The 22,489-nt window shown below is 36.1% G+C and overlaps 1 protein-coding gene across 3 annotated transcripts in view; it reads left to right on the top strand.

Annotated features, from left to right (window-relative positions):
* Window positions 1-22,489, top strand: part of MTMR8 (myotubularin related protein 8) — a 158,326-nt gene that overhangs the window by 48,000 nt on the left and 87,837 nt on the right. For all 3 annotated transcript variants that reach the window (XM_081125442.1, XM_081125443.1, XM_081125444.1), the window contains exons 2-3: window positions 17,835-17,957; window positions 21,152-21,314. In XM_081125442.1, the coding sequence (XP_080981568.1) occupies window positions 17,835-17,957; window positions 21,152-21,314 (286 nt within the window). The remainder of the gene's footprint in view (window positions 1-17,834; window positions 17,958-21,151; window positions 21,315-22,489) is intronic.

Here is a 22,489-nt window from a genome sequence, read left to right as displayed (position 1 = left end):
ATATTGTTACATTTCACACTGTCCCGCAGCTCCCTTAAACTGTCCTCCTGTTTTTGAGGTATATTTTTTCCTTTTTGGATCTCTGATTGAGTGATTTTTTTCTACCCTGTCATCTAATTCACTGATCCAGTCCTTAGCTTCTTCTAATCTGCTGTTTATTCCTTCCAATGTATTCTTTATTTCTGCTATGTCATTCTTAATTTTCTTCTTAGTTTCCATATCTTTCTTTATGCTGTTTAGCATTTAAAAAATCTTTATTCTGAACTCTATATATGATAGATTGCTTATCTCCATTTTATTTAGCTCTTTTTTTGGATACTTCTCTTGTTCTTTCATTTAGGGCTTGTTTTTTTGTCTCCCCATTTGGCTGCCTGTTTGGGTTTGTTTCTATTTATTAGATAGATCTGCTAGGACACTCAGTCTTTTTGGAGGGTCTCTGGTGCAGGCCAATTTTTGACTCAGTCTGTGACTCGCCATGAGTACCCTGTTTGTCCTATCAACCACCCTTGGCTTGAGGTCTCCTCTACTGGGACAGGACCAAGATGCACACCAAAGTCTGCTTTTCCAAGGCCCAGGTCCAGAAGTAAATCAGGCAAAGATTCAAAGCACTCTGAGGTCTGCCTCTGTCTGCAGGCTGATTAATCTGATTCTTTTAATGAAAACATTCTTTTAATGAAAACTGATTCTTTTAAATGAAATCTGATTCTTTTAATGAAAACTCCCTAGAGTTTTTCAGCAGGATGAGGCAATTGTTTCCTGCAGGCAAAAGCCACAAAATGTCTGCCTAGGAAAGATGTTCTCTGCAGTATGGGGGAATGATTGGGCACAGGAATCCAGAGGGGTGCTCTCTCAGCTCAATCTCCAGTGCCCACAACCCTAGATTCTCCTCACACAGGTTCAGTCCACTCTGCCCTCCCTCTGCTGGAGCCCAAGGTGAGTGGCTGCACATGAAACTTTGTTGACTCTTTAAGAGAATCCCTGCATTTCCAGCTGTCTCTCTCTGGCCAACAGAAACCTAGCTGCTTTTCACAGCCAGATGTTATGTGGACACCTTTCTCAGTTCTGGTGCTCTTGGCTGGAAAGCTCAGCCTTGGGTTTAGACCCCAGAGTTCTAAGTGGGAAGCCCCCACAACTGAGATATCCCTCTGAACCTTCAGTTTCTGCCTTTGGAAGCCCAGCCAACCCTGTCACGTGTTCGCACTTCCTACCATTCTCTATTTGGCTTCCACGTTTCCTCCTTGGTTATGAGGGTGCTTTCTTCAGCTCGTCTTGGGTTGCAGTTGATTATTCAGGTTGGTTTTTCTATTTTTTAGTTGTAATTCCAGTTTGGTCCAGGTAGAGTGTCAGTGTAGCTTCCACTCAGTCTGCTGCCATCTTTAATCTCTCCCCAGGTCTTGGTTTTTAGATCCAGGCTGATAATTTCTTTTCGTTGGTGTGTTTAGACTATTGACATTAAAAAGATTATTGATATAGATGGATTAATATCTGTTTATTTATTACTGTTTTCTATTTATTATTTTCTGTCTTTTGTTGTTGTTGTTTACCACTCTTTTATTGCCTTCTCTTCTTTTAACTGATCATTTTATATGATTGTTTTATATGTCTGCTTTTCTTATTAAGATTGAATACTCTTTAAGGGTAAAATGCATGCTTAGACATGCTCTTTAACTCCATTAACATTTGAAACAGTACCTGACATATAGTGGATGATCAAGAAATATTTGTTCGTCAGTTTATTAAGTTCTTTAGATTCCACGTATAAGCGAGATCATGTGATAGTTGTCTTTCTCTGCCTGGCTTATTTCAGTTAGCATAATATTCTCCAGGTCCATCCATACTGTCCCAAAGGGTACTAGATTCTTCTTCTTTACAGCTGCATGGTATTCCATGGTGTAAATAGATTCAATGACATGGAAACATAAATGAGACTGACGAATGTCAGAGGGATGGAGGAGGGCGGGTGGGTGGAGGGGGAGAGAGTAACCAAAGAATTTATATGCATATGTGCACAACCCAAGGACATGGACAATGGTGGGGAGAGGGATTGGGGAGGGGGAAGGGATGGGGTGGAACGGGTCATTGGGGAGAAAAAGGGACATCTGTAATATTTTTTAAAAAATTAAATAAATAAATAAAAATAAAAATCATATTTTGACAGGAAAAAAAAGAAATATTTGTTAAATTGACAGATTTTGGCAGGTGTTGTGCCCCATTTATTTTTGTTTTCTCTGAAACACCTAACTGCATGCTTTGATATTAGTACTTGCTCAAGAAATGTTGAGTAAAGGAACTTTTGAATACTTGGTCTTAGGTGTCTCTCAGATATATCTTTCCAAACCTTGATCTTTGATTCCTCCAGTACTCTATTCATGCCTCATGAGTTTTGGCATTTATCACAAGGTGTTTTGCATTGCATTTAAGTCCATATTTGCATGTTCTTAAGAAATTTTAACCTTCTTCAGGTTAGAGGGACCATGTTTCATACATTCTTTTTTTACTTTCCCAAAGTGTGGCTTAGCATAGAAAATGGTACATAGTAGGTATTCAATAAAATATTATTGAATTAGATATGTCTTCAGTTGTTTGTATTTTCAATGGTATCTGTCTCTGGGATGCAGTGGTTATCAAGATATCTAGCTGAAAGAAATTTCCTGAGGCCATTTTAATTGCTTTCCCTGATTCCATGGCTGTATTATCTTCCCACTAAATCAGTTGTCTTCAAAGTCAGTTGTACTGGCAGGAAGTTCCTGTGTCACTTGCTTTGCCTTTTCTGATCTGCCCCTGCGGGGAGAGAGAGAGAAAGAGAGAGAGAGAGAGAGAGAGAGAGAGAGAGAGGGGGAGGGAGGGAGGGAGGGAGGGAGGGAGGGAGGGAGGGAGGGAGGGAGGGAGAGAGAAAATGGACTACACTTTCGTTTGATTATCTCTGCACCTTCCCTTACCCTCCATTCCTTGACCACAGTTATGTTACCTTTCCTTTTTTTGTTTTCAGAGGAAAGCCATAGGGGTAGGAGGTCTTCAATTTCCTTTGTCTCCCCAGTCTCTCTCAGTGCTATAGTCTGAGTATTTGTGTTTCCCAAAAGTTGATATTTTGGGGTCCTGAACTCCTAATATTATAGTGTTCATAGGTGGAATACTTGGGAGGTGATTAAGTCATGAAGAAGAGCCCTCTTGAATGGTATTAATGTCCTTATAAACAAGACTCTAGAGAGATTCTTTACCTCTTCTGTCACATGAAGATAAAAGGAGTCTGGAAGAAGAATCTCTCACTTGACTCTCCTGGCACCTTGACCTCAGATTTTTTAGCCTTCAGAACAGTAAGAAATAAATTTCTCTTTTTTTATAAGCTACCCAGTGTTTGGTATTTAATTATAGTAGCACAAATGGACTAAGATAATTTCCAGTTCCCTTTCTCTCCTGAACCAAACTCAGTTAATAAGTCAGTGGCAGTATACTAAAATAGTTAAGAGTTTGGGCTTTGTCTTGCCCACTTTTACCAAACCGCTTTACCATTTGTATGGTTTTAGACAAGTTAATTAACCTCTTTGAGCCTTAGTTTCCACATACATGAAATGGAAATAACAACAGCACAGTTATTACGAAGATTATATAACACTTGGAGAGTATAGCACAGTTCTTAGCATCTCTTTTCTCTGTCCCCTTTATTAGCCTGGAACATATTCCTTACATAGCTGTTATTAGGGTCTGTGGATTGATTGGCCAAGCCTCTGAGAATTATTATGTCTGACAGTGGAGTATTTTTTTTTCTTTTAAGTGTATATGTATGCACTTAAATTTGTCATAAAAACAACAACAACAGTATTACAGTAGTTGAACTCTTCCTCATTTATTCCAAAAAAATGAAAATTTATTTCCATGAAGAAACTTGTATACAAATGTTCATAAAGGTTTTATTTGTAATTACCCGTAACTTGCAACTACCCACATGTCATTCAGTGAGTAAATGGTTAAACAAATTGTGGTACATCCACACAATTAGAATACTGCTCATCAATAAAAATAATCAAAGTATTGATATGTGCAAAAATGTGGATGGATCTCAATGGAAATATGCTAGGCGAATGAGGCCACTCTCAAAACATTACATCTTGAATTATTCTATTTACATGGCATTCTTTAAAAATAAAATTGTAGCCCAGCCGGGCTTGGCTCAGTGGTTGAGCGTCGACCTAGGATCCAGGCGATTGGGGTTCGATTCCCGGTCAGGGCACATGCCCGGGTTGTGGGCTGCAGCCAATCAATGACTCCCATCATTGATGTTTCTATCTCTCTCTCTCCATCTCCTTTCCTTTCTCTGAAATCAATAAAGATATATTTAAAAAAAAAATTTTAAAAATTAAAAATAAAATTGTAGATGGAGAACAAATTAGATTAGTGGTTGCCAAGAGTTAAGGATATATAGTTAGGAAAGTGTGGGTATGCCTATATTGGAATAGCATGAGGGGAATCCTGTGTTATGTACATGTATATCTTTATTGTGGTGGTAGTTATACAAAATTATACATGTGATAAAATTGAACACAGGTATACACATACAGCATATAACTGTAGATTATTTGCATGATGTACATGTATAGCTACATATATAACTGGTATAATCTGAATACAGTCTGTGGATCGTACCAATGTCAGTTTCCTGGATTGATGGTGTTCTACAGTTATTAAAAGATATTAAATTGGCAGAGGTAAAAACTGGATGAAAAGTCCACAGGACAAGAGTGAGGATACTGGATCAAAGGAATACTGGGTCATACTTAAATGGTCTTGATAATATTTTCATATTGCTTTCTAAAGAAGATCATCAACATTGTAAGCATAATAGTCTTACCATCATCTTGCTAGCATTGGATATTTTACAAATTTAATGAATGTAAAACCATGGCTTCATGTCATTTTAAATTAGCATTTTTGTTATTACTAGTGAAATTGAGCTGCTCACATTTTTATTTCCCCTTGTGTGAATTATATGTTTGTATTCTTTTGCTACTTTATCTGTGGAGGTTGTTATACTTTTCTCATAAATATGAAGGAGCTATTTCTGTTTTACAGGGATATATAACAAGGAGAATACCTTTGTTATCTATGAGATACATTTTTACTTTGACTTTGTACTACTATATTGCCCTCCTGAATGGTCCCACATGTCTATACCACCCCCACCCCAGTTTTAGTAGATGAAGTTTCCTGTATCTGCACAACCCTACCAACACTTACTTGACATTTTCTAGCTTTCCAGTTTTGCCACTCTTACAGACTTAAAGCAATATGCTGTCATTTTCATTTTCATTTCTGTGATTACCAATGTTTTGAGCATCTATCTATTTGTATACTTCTGGGATTTCCTCTTCTGTAACTTGTCTGTTCTTATGTTTTGCCTATTTTTTTTCTATTTAGGGCCTCTAACTTTTACTTATTGAGTTACAGGATTCCCTTATATAGTCTAGATAATAACTTCTTTTAAAGTCTTGCCCAGGCGGGCGTGGCTCAGTGGTTGAGCATCGACCTAGGATTCAGGAGATCGGGGTTCGATTCCCCGTCAGGGCACATGCCCGGGTTGCGGGCTGCATCCAGTCAATGACTCTCTCATCATTGATGTTTCAATCTCTCTCTCTCCCTCTCCCTTCCTCTCTCTGAAGTCAATAAAGATATATTTAAAAATAATAATAATAAAGTCTTGCCCTGCCTCTAGATCTAAGGTATTCTACATTTTTTTCTTCTTACTTTATAGTTTTGCTCTTTACATATACATATATCTAGATTCCACTTTTGTATATGGTGTTAGGTAGGGACCTGGCTTTATTTCCTTCTATATACTGAATATGCTTTCCCCATTGCATTTAGTAAATACTCCTAGCTTTTGTCTATCAATTTGTAGTGCCATATTTATGCTATATTATGCTTCCATTTATACATGAGTATGTGTTTGAACTCTGGTCCTTTTCCAATGGTGTATTTGTCTGTTCTTGCATTAGTCGTACACGTTATTTTTTCTTTCATGGCTTTGAGTATGTCTTAATAACTAGTATAACATATCTTCCCTTTTTACTCTTCTCTTTTAAGGTCAATTTAGCTATTTGTGGGGTTATATTTTTCTACTTAAATCAGGAATAAATTTGTGGGAAATCCACTTGGAAATTTGATTGAAATTGCATTGAATTTATAGGTTATTTGGGGACATAATTTCCCTCTTTATAATATTAATTTGTCCCATCTAAGGGCATGGATGCCTCTTCATCTCTTTAAATTATCTTTTATGTTCTTGACTAGAGTTTTAAAAGTTTTTTTCTGTGAAATTCTTGTATATGCTTGGTTAAGCTAATTTCTACATTCTTTATCATGTTTGTTGCCATTGTGAATGGCATTTCCTTAGTGTTCATTGCTGGTATAGAGCAATACTGTTGTTTTTTGTAGGTAGATATTTTATCTGGCAAACTTGCTGAATTTTTGTTATGTTAGTTCTAATAGTTTGGTGATTCTTTTGCTTTTTTTATTGGTAGATGATTATCTTCCTTGTAAATGATGCCAGATATAGCACTTCATATCCAGTCTTCGCTTTTCTTAATCTCCCCTCCCCCCTCTTTTTCCTCATTGTATTGGCTAGGAGAGCTAAAACAGTAGCAGTGATATTTGGCTTTCTGTTTATCTTGTTTGTGGTTTTAAATTAATGCATTTACATTATGCATGATGTTCTTTATAGGTTTTTAGAATGTAATCTTTAACAGTTATGGATGTTTACTTCTCTTCCTAATTCACTTATAATTATCAACATAAATAAAAGTGAACTCAATTAAATGTTTTTCTATATCATTTGAAATAACGCATTTGATTTATCCTTTTTAATTCATGTGATGTATTACATTGTAATTTTCAGATATTGAACTATCATTGCATTCTTGAGATAAAATGTACATGATCAAGTGTAGTTTTAAAAATATACTCTTGAAAAACAATGATGCCCTGCCCCTCCTGCTTGCACAACATAGCAGCACACCCACCTCCCATGCACTAGAGTAGCGGTGCCCTGCAACCCCCTGTGTAGGAGCAGCAGTGCCCTGCCTCTTCAGTGCCAGATGAGCAGTTCCCCATGCACCAGATCACTGGTGCCCCATGAACCAGAATGTTGCTGGTCCCCCAGATCCACTAGCCCCACCAATAGAGATCCATATGCTCCACCTCTCAACTCCCAGGGGCCCTGCCCTGTCGAGCTTCTTCCCTGCAATGTTATCTCCTGGCTGTGGCCAGTCTGTATGCCAGCTGTAAAATCTTTTGGAAGACTCTGGAGGAGGTCCAGGCAGACTCTGGGAGAAACTAAGTTATGTGACTCTTTGGTGGGGGGTAATTTTCCTTTGAACACCTGATGGCACCTTTGTTCCTGTGCAGAGACCTCCCTTCACAGAGACAAATATTGCTCAATTTGGGCTTGATGAACTCTCCTGGCCTCACCCTGATGACTTCCTAAGATCCCACCCATCACAAAGTTCTGTTGGCAACTAGCTGGTGGCATCTGGACTTGGCATACCCTAAGAGTGTTACTGAGTGGCCTCAGACCCAGCACTGGTGCCAAATTTGAACCTGGTGACTGACAGAATCTACCTCATGCAACTCGCATACATACCTTCAGTCTTTTAGTGACTGAGCCTAATAGAAAACTAGAAGGTGGAGACAAATCTCAGGGTGCCTTGAGTGACCTGCCCCTGAGCACTGTGCTGGTAAAAACTGGCTGTGGTGCCCATCTTGGCCACAGCCAAGCACACCCAGGTCATGAAGAGGCAGCCACAAACTGGATCACTTTGTAGCTCTAAACACATAACTGAGGGCTTATCACAGGCAGCACCTGACATTGACCTGTACTAGAATTTTTCCCAAGTGGCCACAGAACCAACACACCAAGGGGGAGGAATCAGACCACATCAGAGCATGACTCAATAATCTTCACAAGTAGTACACTTAAAGGAAAATCCTGTCATGCACCAGACCCTGCTGGGGTAAAATCTGCTTTGTAGGTCCAGCCTCCATACAGAAGCTCATACACTGTGGTCAGGGCTAATTCTCATAGTCAGCCAGTGGAACTACAACCCCACCCACAGACAGGACAAAAGCAATCAAGACTCAATTACAAAGGAGAGTTCACATAACACGCACAAGAGATATTTCTAGAGCACCTAGATCTGGTGATCAGGGAGACTGTGCCTCTGGGCCCCACAAAGCACCTACTACATAAGGCTACCTTACCAAGATTGGGAGGCGTAGTAGATATATACCTAATACACAGAAAGAAATAAAGAGAGCCAGCCAAAATGGGAAGATAAAGAAACATGCCTTAAAGGAAAGAACATGAGAATTCCCCAGAAAAAGAACTAAATGAAATGGAGGCAAGCAAGCTAACATAGTATTCAAAACAATGGTTAAAAGGATGCCTAAGGAACTTAGGGGAAAAATGGATGAACTCAGTGAGAACTTAAACAAAGAGGCACTAAGCATAAAGGAGGACATAGAAACCAAAAAAGAACCAATCAGAAATGAATACAATGTCTGAAATGAAGACTGCTCTAGAAAGAATCAACAGTAGGTTAGATAAAGCAGAGGATCCAATCAGCAATTTGGAAGACAAGGTAGCAAAAAACATCCAAGCAGAGCAGCAAAAAGAAAAAAGAGTTTAAAAATATGAGGATAATTTAAGGACTGTTGGGACAACAAGTGTAACAACATCTGCACCATAGAGGTACCAAAAGGAGAAGAGAGAGAGAACCAATTTGAAGAAATGACTGAAAACTTCCCTAAACTGGTGAAGAAAATAGACATACAAGCCCAGAAAACACAGAGAGTCCCAAACAGGGTGAACCCAAAGAGGCCCACACCAAGACACATCATAATTAAAACAGCAAAAGTTAAAGACAAAGTGAGAATCTTAAAAGCAGCAAGTGAAAAACAATTACCTACAAGGGAGCTCCCAGAAGACTGTCAGCCGATTTCTCAACAGAAACATTTCAGTCCAGAAGGGATCGGCATGAAATATTCAAAGTGATGAAAAGCAAGAACCTACAACCAATGCTACTTTACCCAGCAAGACTATCATTTAAAATTGAAGGAGAAATAAAGAGCTTCCAAGATAAGAAAAAGCTAAAGGACTTAATTACTACCAAACCAGTATTACAAAAAATGTTAAAGGGTCTTCTTTAAGAAGATTGGGGGAAAAAACAAGAAATATAGTTGTAAAAATAAAATGGCAATAACTACATACCTATCAATAATTACTTTAAATATCAATGGCTTAAATGCCCCAATCAAAAGACATTACTTAGCTGAATGGATAAGACACAGACCCATATATGTGTTGTCTTCAAGAGACTCACCTCAGAATAAAAATTCACACAGACTGAAAGTATAAAAGGCTGAAAGAAGATACTTCATGCACATGAAAATGAACAATAAGGTGTGATAGCAATACTTATATAAGACAAAATAGACTTTAAAACAAAGGCTATAATAAGGGAAAAAGAAGGGCAATATATAATGATAAAGCAATCAATCCAACAAGAGATACAACCCTTGCAAACATTTATGCACCCAACATAGGAATACATAAATATAGTTGGGATTCTAACACCTTGTTGAAAACACCTTGTTGACATCAATGTATAGATCTTGCGCATAAAATGTCAACAAGAAAACAGTAGCCTTAAGGGACACACTAGATCAGATGGATTTAATTAATATTTTCAGAGCATTTTACCCCATAGCTGCAGAATACATATTCTTTTCAAGTACACATGGAACATTTTCTAGGATAGACACTTGTTAGGACACAACAGATGTCTCGATAAATTTAGGAAGAATGAAATCATATCAAGCATCTTTTCCTACCACAATGGTATGAAACTAAAAATTATACAAGAAAAAAAACTGAAAAACCAAACACATGGAGGCCAAATACATGTTACTAAACAATGAATGGGTTAACAGTGAGATCAAGGAAGAAATCAAAAGGAGACAAATGAAAATGAAAGCACAACAATACCAAAATCTATGGGACACAGGCAAAACTGTGAATGAAATGCATAGCAATGCAGGCCTACCTCAAAAAACAAGAAAAAAGTCAAATAAATAATCTAACCTTGGACCTGAAAGAAGTAGAAAAATGCTGTGAAGCTCAAAGTGAGTAGAAGGAAGGAAATAATAAGAATCAGAGCAGAAATAAGTGAAATATAATCTAAAACACAATACAAAGGATCAGTGAAATCAAAAGCTGGTTCTTTGAAAAAGATAAACAAGATTGATAAACCTTTAACCAGACTCATCAAGAGTAAAAGACAAAGGACCCACATAAATAAAATCAGAAATGGAAGTGAAGTAACAACTGACAACACAGAATTACAAAGGAGTATAAGAAAAAGTTTGAAAACCTATATGCCAACAGATTGAACAATCCGTAAGAAATTAACAAATTCCTAGAAACAAACAACCTTCCAAAACAATCATGAAGAAACAGAAAATCTGAACAGACTTATTACACCTAACAAAATCAAAGCAATAATCGAAAAACTCCCAGGAAACAAAAGCCCTGACTGAATGGCTTCACAGGTGAATTTTACCAAATATTCAAAGAAGAGATAGTACTTATTCTTGTCAAACTATTCCAAAAAAATTAAGAGGAGGGAAAATTCCCAAGCTCATTTTATGAGGCCAGCATTATACTAATTGCAAAACCAGATAAAGACACTAAAAAGAAATAAAATTATAGCCCGGTGTCCCTGATGAACATAGATGCAAAAATCCTCAACAAAACATTAGCCAACCAAATTCAGCAATGCATCGAAAAGGTCATATCCCATGATCACGTAGGATTTATTCCTGAGATGTAAGGTTAGTAAATATCTTTAAATCAATAATATTATGAACCACATAAACAAAGTGAAGGATAAAAATCATATCATATCAATAGATGTAGAAAAACTTTAGAAAAATCCAGCATCAATATATGATAAAAACTACCAGCTATGCTGGAATAGAAGGAGCATACCTCAACTTAATAGAGGACATATATGAGAAACCCACAGCCAACATTATAGTTAATGGGGAAAAAGTAAAAGTGCTTCCCTTAAAATCAAGAACAAGACAGAATTGCCCACTTTCACCGCATTTATTTAACATTGTAATGGAAGTTGTACCCACAGCAATCAGACAGGAAGAAGAAATAAAGGCATCCAAATTGGGAAAGAAGTAAAACTTTCATTATTTACAGATGACATGATACTGTATATAGAGTACCCTAAAGATTCTAATTTTTTTCTTTTTAGAACTGATGAAGGAATTCAGTAAATTAACGAGATACAAAAAACATTCAGAAATCCATTGGTTTTTTTTGGTTTTGTTTTGTTTTTTAAAAATATATCTTTATTGATTTCAGAGAGAGGAAAGGAGAGGGAGAGAGAGACAGAAACATCAGTGATGAGAGAGTCATTGATCAAGCCCACAACCCAGGCATGTGCCCTGACCGGGAATCGAACCCTGATCGCCTGGATCCTAGGTCGATGCTCAACCACTGAGCTACACCCGGCCGGGCAGAAATCCGTTGTTTTTTATACACACATAATGAACATTCCGAAAGTGAAACTGAGAAAACAATCCCATTTACAATTGCATCAAATAATAAAATACCTAGGAATAAATTTAACCAAGGAGGTAAAAGACCTGTACTGTGAAAGTTATGAGATACTGAAGAAATAAATTGAATAGATACAAATAAATGGAAGCATATTCCATGTTCATGGATAGGAAGAATTAACATCATTAAAATTTCCATGCTACTTAAAGCAATGTAGATTCAGCATAATTCCTATCAAAATACCAATGACATATTTCACAGAACTAGAACAAATAATTCAAAAAATTATATGCAACCAAAAAAGACCCTGAATAGCCTTAACAATCTTGAGAAAGAATGAAGTTGGAGATGTGACACTACCTGATATCAAACTATACTACAAGGCAATAATCAAAACAGCATGGTACTGGCATAAAAACACACATATAAATCAGTGGAACAGAATAGAGAGCCCATAAACGAACCCACACCTGTATGGTCGATTAATATTTGACAAAGGACACAAGAACATACAATGGAGTGGGGTAAAGACAGTCTATTCAATAAATGGTGCTGGGAAAATTGGACAGATACATGCAGACAAATGAAACTAGACCATCTTCTTACACCATATATAAAAATAAAGTCAAAATGGATTAAAGACTTAAATGTAAGACTCAAAACTGTAACTCTTAGAGGAAACCATAGACAGCAAAATCTAGGACATCTCATAGCAATATTTTTTCTGATATATCCCTTGAGGTAAGGGAAACAGAAAAAAATAAAATAAACAAATGGGACTACATCAAACTAAAAAGCTTTTGCACAGCAAAAGAAACCAACAACAAAATGAAAAGGGAACCCACTGTATGGGAGAACATATTTGCCAATGATACATCTGATGGATATTAATATCCAAAATGTATAAAGGCCTCATACTACTTAACACCAAAAAACAAACAATCCAATTAAAAAATTGGCAGAGAACCTGAATAGACACTTCTCTAAAGAGGACATACAGACTGCCAATAGACATGAAAAGATGCTCAATATCACTAATTGTTAGGGTAATAACACTTTAAAACCACAATGAAATATTAACTCACACCTATCAGAATGACTATCATAAATCAATTCACAAACAAGTGTTGGAGATTATGTGGAGAAAAGGGGACCCTCATGCACTGCTGATGGGAATGCAGACTGGTGCAGCCACTGTGGAAATAGTATGAAGGTTCCTCAAAAAATTGAAAATGGAATTGCCTTATCACCCAGTAATTCCACTTCTGGAATGAACCTGGAGGGTATTATGCAAAATGAAATAAGTCAGTCGGAGGAAGACAAATACCATATGACTTCATTTATATCTGGGAATAAGAACAATATGAACAAATACAACTGAAACAGACTCTTAGACACAAAGAACAGACTGTTGGTTGCTAGAGGGGAGAGGGGTTGGGGGACTAGGTGAAAGGTGAATGATTAAAAAGTACAAAGTAGTAGTAGAAAATAGTCATGATGATGTAAAGTACAGCATTGGGAATATAGTCAATAATATTGCGATGCCTATGTATGGTGCCAGGTAGGTACTGGAAATATCAGGGGAAACACTTTTATAGTATATTATTGTCTAACTGCCATGCTGTACGCCTGAAACTAATACAAAATAACATTGAATGTAAACTGTAATTGAAAAATAAAAAATAAATAAAATGTACTCCTGATTTATTAAATAATTTTTATTTGGATTTTTGCATCTACCTTTCATAAGTGAAATGGGTCTAAAGTTTGCTTTTTATAGCTATCTTTTTTGGTTTTAGATTCAAGTATACACTAGTCTCATAAAATAGACTGTCTTTTTTTTCTCTAATTAGTGGGAAAAATTGGATAAGGTAGTCATTAACTGCTTTTCTAAGTTTCTTAGAATTCCCCTATAAAATCATCTGGGTTTTTTGGTAGGGATCATCTTCAACTATCATTGCCATTTTATACTTTACTTTGAATTTTTTCACTTCGTGAACATTTTTTCAACTTATTAGCAAATTGTTTATTTAAAATTTTTGTTACATTTTTCCGTTTCATTTTGTACTTTGTTTATTTGCCTTTTTCCCCGACTAGTCCTGTCATAAATTTATCCTGTTACCTTTTTAAAAAATCAAATTCTAATTTTGTTCATCTTTTCTACTGTTATTATTTTGTGCGTATGTGTGTGGGAGGTTTCTCTATTAATTTCTGTTCATCTTCCTTGTTTCTATGTCCTTTTGCTCTTTGCATTGTCCTTTTGTCTTTTGCTCTTTTGCTCTTTGCATCTTCCTTGTTTCTATGTCCTTTTGCATTGAATACTTAACCAGTTTATTTTTAACCTTTATTGTTTTATTATAAGTGTACTTAAAGCTATATGTTTCTTTTTTATTTCTGCTTTAGCTGTGTACCACAGATTTTTATTTGTTGTGTTTTTATTCTTTCACTTTTAAATAATTTAAAATTTTATTTATGATTTCATTTTCACTTTTAAATTGTTCTTAATTTTATTTATATTTCCTTTAAGTCATACTTAATTTAATAATAATACTAGTTTGTTTCAAAATGTATGCTAAATGTTAGCTATTATTTTGTTAGTAATTTCTAATGGCTGAACAACTTGTGATATTGAGCTTTTGAATTTTATTGAGGCTTTCTTTATAGCCATCATCATATTGTTTTGGAAGTGTTCTGTTTGTTGTCTTGAGCGAGTATATGTTCTCTTTTTGTTGGATATAGAGATCTACTCTGTATATCTAATAGCTTGAGCTTTTTAGTTGTACTGTGCAAGTGTTCTATATCTATATATTTTTTTTGTTTTTGTTTCTGTATCTTGATCTATCAGTTCCTAACTAGAGTGTTAAAATATACAAATATTCATTTTTTCTCTGAAGTTTTGTTATAGGCAAATGCATCAAGCAAGATATATTTTGAAACTGTATTGTAATATGCATATATGTTCTTGTCCTGTTGTTCTTTGTCATTTAATTATATTTTGTCAGATACTGAGAATGCTACTTCACCTGTGTTTTGGTTCATATTTGCCTAGTATATCTTTTCTACCATTTATTTATTTTTTAAAAAATATGTTTTTCTTTATTTCAGAGAGAGGAAGGGAGAGGGAAAGAGAGAGAGAAACATCAATGATGAGAGAATCATTGATCATCTGCCTCCTGCACAGTCCCTGCTGAGGATCAAGCCCGCAAACTGGGCATGTGCCCTGACTGGGAATCAAACTTCAATCTCCTGGATCATAGTTCGATGCTCAACAGCTGAGCCACGCCATCCGGGCTTACCATTTATTTTCAACTTGTTTACATCTCTTGATTTTAAGTGTATTGCTTCTAGACTGAACATTGTTGAGTCTTTTGTTTTAATCCAGTCTGTAAGTCTGTCTTTTTTTTTTTTTTGTAGTTAGTAAGTTTTATTTTATTATATTTATTTTATTTTATTTTACTTCATTTTTTCCATCACCATTTATTCTCCCTATACCCCCTTTCACCTTTGCCCACCCATCCTCCCACAATCACCACACTTTGTCCATGTCTACGAGTTCTTTCTCTTTTTTTTTTCTTTTTTGCTCAACGCCTCCACCCCTCCAACACCTCCCTCCACTAGAGTTGTCTGCCTGCTCTTTATCTATGAGTCTGTCTCTGTTCTGCTCATTATTTCAGTTTGTTCATTAAATTCCACATATGAGTGAAATTATATGGTGCTTGTCTTTTCTCACTGGCTTATTTCACTTAGTGTAATGTTTTCTAGGCCCATCCTTGCTGTTGGCAAGGGTGAAGTTTTCTTCCTTTTTATGGCCAAGTAGTATTCCATTAAATAAATGTACCATAGCTGTTTTGTCTACTCATCTACTGCTCTCAAATCTTAGACATTGTAAATAACACTGCATTGAACATAAGGGTGCATATATTCTTTTGAATTAGCGTTTCATGTTTCTTCAGACAAATTCTCAGAAGTGGAATTTCTGGGTCATAAGGCAGTTCCATTTTTAATTTTTTGAGGTAGCTTCATATTGCTGTCGGCAATGCCTGTACCAATCTGCATTCCCACCAGCAGTGCACAAGGGTTCCCTTTTTTTCACATCTTCACCAGCACTTTTTGTTGATTTATTGATGATAGCCCTTCTGACAGGTGTGAGGTGATATCTCATTGTGGTTTTAATTTACATTTATCTGATGATTAGTGACACTCAGCGTCTTTTCATATGTCTGTTGGCCATCTGTATGTTCTCTTTGGAGAAGTATCTATTCAGGTCCTTTTCCCATTTTTTAATTGTATCGCTTGTTTTTTTGGTGTTGAGTTTTATAAGTTCTTTATAAATTTTGGATATTAACCCCTTATCAGATGTGTCATTGGTGAATATGTTCTCCCATTCAGTGGGATATCTTTTCATTTTGTTTATCATTTCCTTTGATGTGCAAAAATTTTTTAGTTGATATTGCCCCAATTGTTTCTTTTTTTCTTTTTTTCCCTTGCCCAAGGAGATCTATCAGAAAAAAATATTGCTGTGAGAAATATTGTCTGAGATTTTACTGCCTATGTTTTCTTCTAGGATTTTTATGGTTTCAAGTCTAATGTTTGTATTTAATTCATTTAGAGTTTATTTTTGTGTGCTGTGTAAGAAGATGACCTTGTTTCATTTTTTTGCATGTATCTCTCCAATTTTCCCAACACCATTTATTGAATAGAATATGTTTAGCCCATTGTATGTTTTTGCCTTTTTTGTCAATTAATTGACCATAAAGGTGTGGGTTTATTTCTGGGCTCTCTATTCTCCTCAGTTGATCTATATGCTTTTTCTTATGCTAGTACTATTCTATCTTGATTACTATGACCTTGTAGTATAGTTTGATATCAGGTAGCATGATTCTTCAAACTTCGTTCTTCTTTCTCAAGATCATTGTTGCTATTCAGGTCTTTTGTGTTTCGTATCACTAGATGCAGAAAAAGCATTTGATAATATCCAGAATGAATTTATGATAAAAACTGTCAGCAAAGTGGGAATAGAGGGAACATACCTTCACATAATAAAGGCCATACAGGACAAACCCACAGCCAGCATTCCTCTTAAGATCAGGAACAAGACAAGGATGCTCACTTTCACTACTCTTACTCAGCATAGTACTGGAAGTCTTAGCCACAGTAATCAGAAAAGAAGAAGAAATAAAAGGCATCCAAATTGGAAAGGAAGAAGTAAAACTCATTATAGAGAACCTTAAAGATTCCACCAGAAAAAATGCTAGAACTGATAAATGAATTCAGTGAAGTAGCAGGATACATAATAAATATCCAGAAATCAGTTGCATTTTTATACACCAATAATGAACTCTCAGAAAGGGAAACTTAAAAAACAATCCCATTCATAATTACTTCAAAGAGAATAATATGCCTAGGAATAAATTTAACCAAGGAGGTAAAAGACTTGTACTCAGAAAAGGCATTGAAGAAAGAAATTGAAGATACAAATAATTAGAAGAATATACCATGTTCATGAATAGGCAGAATTAACATCATTAAAATGTCCGTACTACCCAAAGCAATGTATAGATTCAATGCAATTCCTGTCCAGAAACCAATGGCATATTTTACAGAATTAGAACAAATATTCCAAAAATATGAGCCTGTCTTTTAATCAGTAAATTTAATTTATGTACATTTGTTGTAATTACTCTTACATTGGGATTTTTTCCTGGCATTTTCTTTTATACTATCCATTTATGACACTCTCTTTTTTGTTGTTTTCATTTCCTGCTTTCCGTTGGATAGATCAAGTTTTCTCCTGCTTGTGGAAGGTTATATATTTTCTTTCCCTTTACCTTAAGACCTAATCTCATGTTATTTACACCTATTGATATTTTACATATGCAATAACTATAACTTCCCTCCAACAAGATAAGTATCTCAACGGGTTCTATGTCCTATTTATCTTCCGTGCACACCTACCCCATCGTGGTGACATCATGTAGAATGTTAATCCTTCCTAGAATACATGTTTCCTTCTCACTTTTATAGTTTCTCTAGGGCTGATTTCGGAAAAGGAAACATACATCATATTAGTTTGACACCTTGGCAGGAATTAGAAAGCCTCAAAGAAGTTCTTTAACAGATTAACAGCTTTTATCCAGCTTTGAATTATCTCACTTTATTCACAGGTGTTGAGTTGATCATTTAATCAGTCTCCCCCTCCCCCAAATAACAGGTAGAAAATGTGACATTACTGGACCGTTATATGGACAAGAAACCAGCTAATGGGATTCTATATCTTACTGCAACTCACCTGATATATGTGGAGGCTTCTGATGCATCCAGGAAGGAAACATGGGTATGTTCATGAGAAGAAGTTTCAAAGGGTCTTGACACGTTGTATGTATATGCTTTCTAATATGATAGTTTCTTAAAATTTCAAGTAACAGTTAAATTGCTGTAAAACTTTTTCTTCAAAGAACCTATTCTAGGGGTCTTTCATGGCTTGAGTCATGTGACTCCTCTCTCCTCAAGTTACTAAATATAGTCATCTTAATCATTTTATTTTTATTTATTTATTTATTTATTTATTTATTTATTTATTTATTTCCTCACCCAAGGATATGTTTATTGATTTTTAGAGAGAGGAAGGGGAGAGAGAAAGAATGAAACATTGATGTGAGAGAGAAACATCAATTGGTTGCCTCCCATGCACGCCCTGCCCCGACGGTGGATCAAACCTGCACCCTAGGTAAGTGCCCTGACCCACAACCTTTTGGTGTATGGGACAATGCTCCAACCAACTGAGCCACCTGGCCAAGGCCATCTTAGTCATTTTAAACTGCATGGGAGTTTTCCTCAATAATTTTAAATAGAGTAATCTCTGCTCATTTTCTGAGTCTAGTTGATAAGTATCCTTACTTAGAAGTAATTGAAAGCCTTGCTACTCATAAAATGTGGATAACTAGCAGTATCCGTTTCACCTGGGAGCTTATAAAAAATTAAAAATCTCAGACCTAAGACTTTAAATTTCTAAAAAGCTCCTGATGGTGATGCTGATGGCCCGTAGACTACACCTTGGCTATCAATGATTTATTTAGACCATCTCTCTGACTTAAGACAAGATGTGTGCCCTGTGTGTGTGTTTACTGTTACACTTTTACACAATGTTTTCTATTTTTTAAACAATGTTTTATTAGCTTAGCATCCCTAATATTACTTTATGCTTTCCTCATCCTAAAGTAGCATCATTTAATCTTAATTTAATCATTAGTCAGATTTATGCTTGGAAAGCTTTATAAGAAGTACAACATGCTTCTGGTATACAGCATAGCATAGTGATTAAAATCACAGGCTCTAGAGCCAGTCTGTTTAAGTTGCAATCCCAGATTCAGCATTTACTACCTTTATAACCTTGGGCAAATTATTTAACTTCTCTGTGTCTCACTTCCATCATCTGTAAAATAGGGATAGTAATAATAACCTTGTTATAAAAATAAAAATGTTAATGTTGTAATTGCTTAAATAGTGCCTGGCATATGATAAATACTATTGAATAAATATAAAATGAATTAAACTGAATATACATATGAAATAAATACAGTTGATACTTGAATGTGGGGATTAAGGGGTACCAACGCCTGTGCAGTCTAAAATCTTCATATAATTTTTGACTCCCCAAAAACTTAACTACAGCCATCCTTTTGTATTTGTGAGTGATTGGTTCCAGAATCCCCTGCAGATACCAAAATCAATTGATGCATGCCATTTTATATAAAGGACTTAGTCATACAGTTGGCCCTCCACATTTGTGGATTTCCAACCATGGATTGAAAATATTGTTTGTGATTTGCAGTTGGTTGAATCTGTGGATACAAAACCTGTGGAAACAGAGGGCCAACTGTATATTTATTAGAAAAAATTATGCATATAAGTGGACCTGCACAGTTCAAACCCATTGCTCAAGGGTCAACTATATTTTAATACTTCCTTTTTAAAGCAACATGAGTTTTTCCCATTTGGTATTGTACTTGCTCCCTTTGGTGTGATGAAAGGAATGTCAAAAGAGGAATCAGGAGACCTGGTTCTAGCTCGACTCAGCTATGCACTAACTGGCTATATGCCCTCAGGTAAGTGACCCTTACCTGAGGGTCACTCATTTCTTCACCTGTAAAATGAGGTGGTTAGATTATATAATTAGTAGGGATTCTTCCAGTTCTAACAGTTTATGAAACATTTCTTTAGTACTGTGCCATGAGCCTTTCTCCTTTCTAACCTGTATTTATAGACAACACACGTTTCCCTAGATGTGTTCCTACTAGGTATTATTTCAAACCCAGGTGACTAGATCTGGAAGGGAGAACTTATGTTAATTATTTCTACATATCAAAAGAGGCTTATTTAACCAAAAAAGTGGTGCAGGGTAGAGGAAAAGAAAAGACAATGATGATCAGATTCCAGGAAGAAGACGGAATCCAAAAAACGAAAAGATTATATCCAGGTTCTAGTTGCAGGAAACATTAGAGACACAGCTAGGGGGAGAACATCAAAGACTAACATGTAAAGCTATGATTCCATGGCTTTTTGAATCTGTAAGGCAAGAATTGTATTATTTGTATACAATTTCTTTTTACCAGTTTACTTTCCACGCATTTGTTTTTTGCTAGCGTCAGCATGGGCAGGAGTGATGCAACTAAAGACTGAATCATCCTTTAAAAAAATCAGAATTGTTAATCTGTACACCTATGGGAAACAACTTTATTAACTATAGTATAGTGCTTATGTATATTTCCTTTATTCATTTGTCTCATAGTCTCTACTCATTTCTTAAGTTACATAGGTCAGTTTTCTCCCATCTCATTCTTTGCTTTACTGTCACTAGAGTCTAAAATGTGAAGAGAGAACATCTTGATAAATCCTAATTCCGGGACTAGCTTTTAGAATTCTTAGATTAAAAAACCCTGGATATGGAGTTAGACTTCCATGGTTCAAATCCTGTTTGTGCCACTTCTTGGTTGTGTGACCTCTAATGAGGAATTCACTTCTCAGAGCTTTGGTTTCTTCATTCCTGAAATGGAATGTTTATACCTCGAAGGGTTATTACAGGGATTAAATAGTTAATGGTCATGGATGACCTTGTGAGAAATAAAGCACAATACTAGTTACTAATTTTAATTAGTCATTTGGTAGAACAAAAGAAAGTTCTATTTTTCTCTGTGACAATTATTCTACTATGATTGTACATGTCACCATAGCATGCTAGAAGCCACCTTTATTGAGTCAGTTTACCTAATTGCCCCACAAACCTGGTAGCCTTATATCCCTAAGGCAGGGTAAGTTTTATAACACTGCAATTTTCTTCTCATTGCTTTACCGCTATTTACTTCTGTTTGAGAGAAACCTAGTTTTGCCTCACAAGGGATGATTGATGGCTGTAAATGTGAACACACCTCAGTTATTCTGTCACCATTATTGAGAGTCAGGCACACTGATAATGCCAGAACTAGTGCATACATGCCTGTGAATTTATTTTGATTCTTTTCTGTATTGTAGATTGCACTGCATCACATTGCCACTGTGGAGAAGTTGCCCATCACTAGCCTGGGCTGTCCCCTGATTCTCCGCTGCAAGAACTTCCGGGTAGCCCACTTTGTTTTAGACTCTGACATGGTGTGCCATGAGGTTTATATTTCGCTTCTCAAGCTTTCTCAGCCAGGTAATTGTGATAGTATTTTTATCTAAAATAATTTTAGATTTTTTTCCAAGAATGGCATACTGGAGAGATCAAGGGCAGAATTTGAATCTGAGTTCTGCTCCATGGTATTTGGGCAAGTTATATAACCTCTGAACATAGCCTCCTCACCTGTAAAAGCAGTGATAGTCTAAGCTCCCCACAGGGGTTGTTTTGAGATTTAAATATATTTGTGCATTTCGCTGTGTACTTGCTATATATAGTAGATATTTAATCGATGTTATTGGCTTCTCTTTCCCTCCCTCCTTTTAAGTATTAACTTGTGAATTTTTCATCAGTTCAGGAAGGAAGTCTGCTTTGGAGCAAAATCTGTTTCCTATTGTCCTGTAAGCTTTATGTTTGGCCCACTATTCCCACCCCTACCTTCAGTTACAGCTAGAAGACTAGGGCGGTTTATCAGAGTCCTTAATGATGCAGTTATCTCTGCTTCCTCCAGCCTCACTGTCTCATCCCCCAGCCCAATCTCTAGGTGGCTAACCCATTAGGTACCTGTTTTTATCTGTGGAATTTTCAGGATCTTACACTTTCTTTCCCATTTTCTTTTAACTTTTGCCCAGAATAATTTCTGAGAATTTGCCGGTAATATATTGACAGAGATTACCTGTCAGTTGTCCCAACTCTTTATAAGGCTCTGACAGATTCCATCCATTTCTGGAAAAGTTGTTGCCACATAAATTAGTCAAATGAGTTATTGGTTACATGTTGCATCTTGTGAAGGGAGGAAGTGGGGTTGACTGGAAGAAAAGAAGAAATAGCCATTCACCAGCCAGAAGTAGGTATTGGCCTGATAAGTAGATTGTAAGAACAGGATTAATATTTTGTAACTTGTTACAACAAACAGTACCTTTAGGATACTGGAGCTCAATTTAAAAAAACACACACAAACTTTTGTAAGGACCTCTTCCCAAACATGTGAAGCCCTGAAGCTTCATTTCAGTCCATTATCCAGCAATTCACAGGAATCCAGATAGAATGTTCCTGCTTTGTATTGGTATCAGAAAAAAATTAAATCATTTTTAAGAGAAGAATCCAAAACAATGTTCTAGTTCTTATTCCTTACATAAAGGCAAACTTTTACACAGATCATTGTCCTTTTCTGGGGCTATTTGAACAACATTCCCTTTGGGAGAAAGGAACTG

This window comes from Miniopterus schreibersii (genome assembly GCF_964146895.1).
Source record: "Miniopterus schreibersii genome assembly, chromosome: X".
NCBI classification, from domain to species: domain Eukaryota; kingdom Metazoa; phylum Chordata; class Mammalia; order Chiroptera; family Miniopteridae; genus Miniopterus; species Miniopterus schreibersii.
This window is presented reverse-complemented; position numbering and strand designations above follow the sequence as displayed.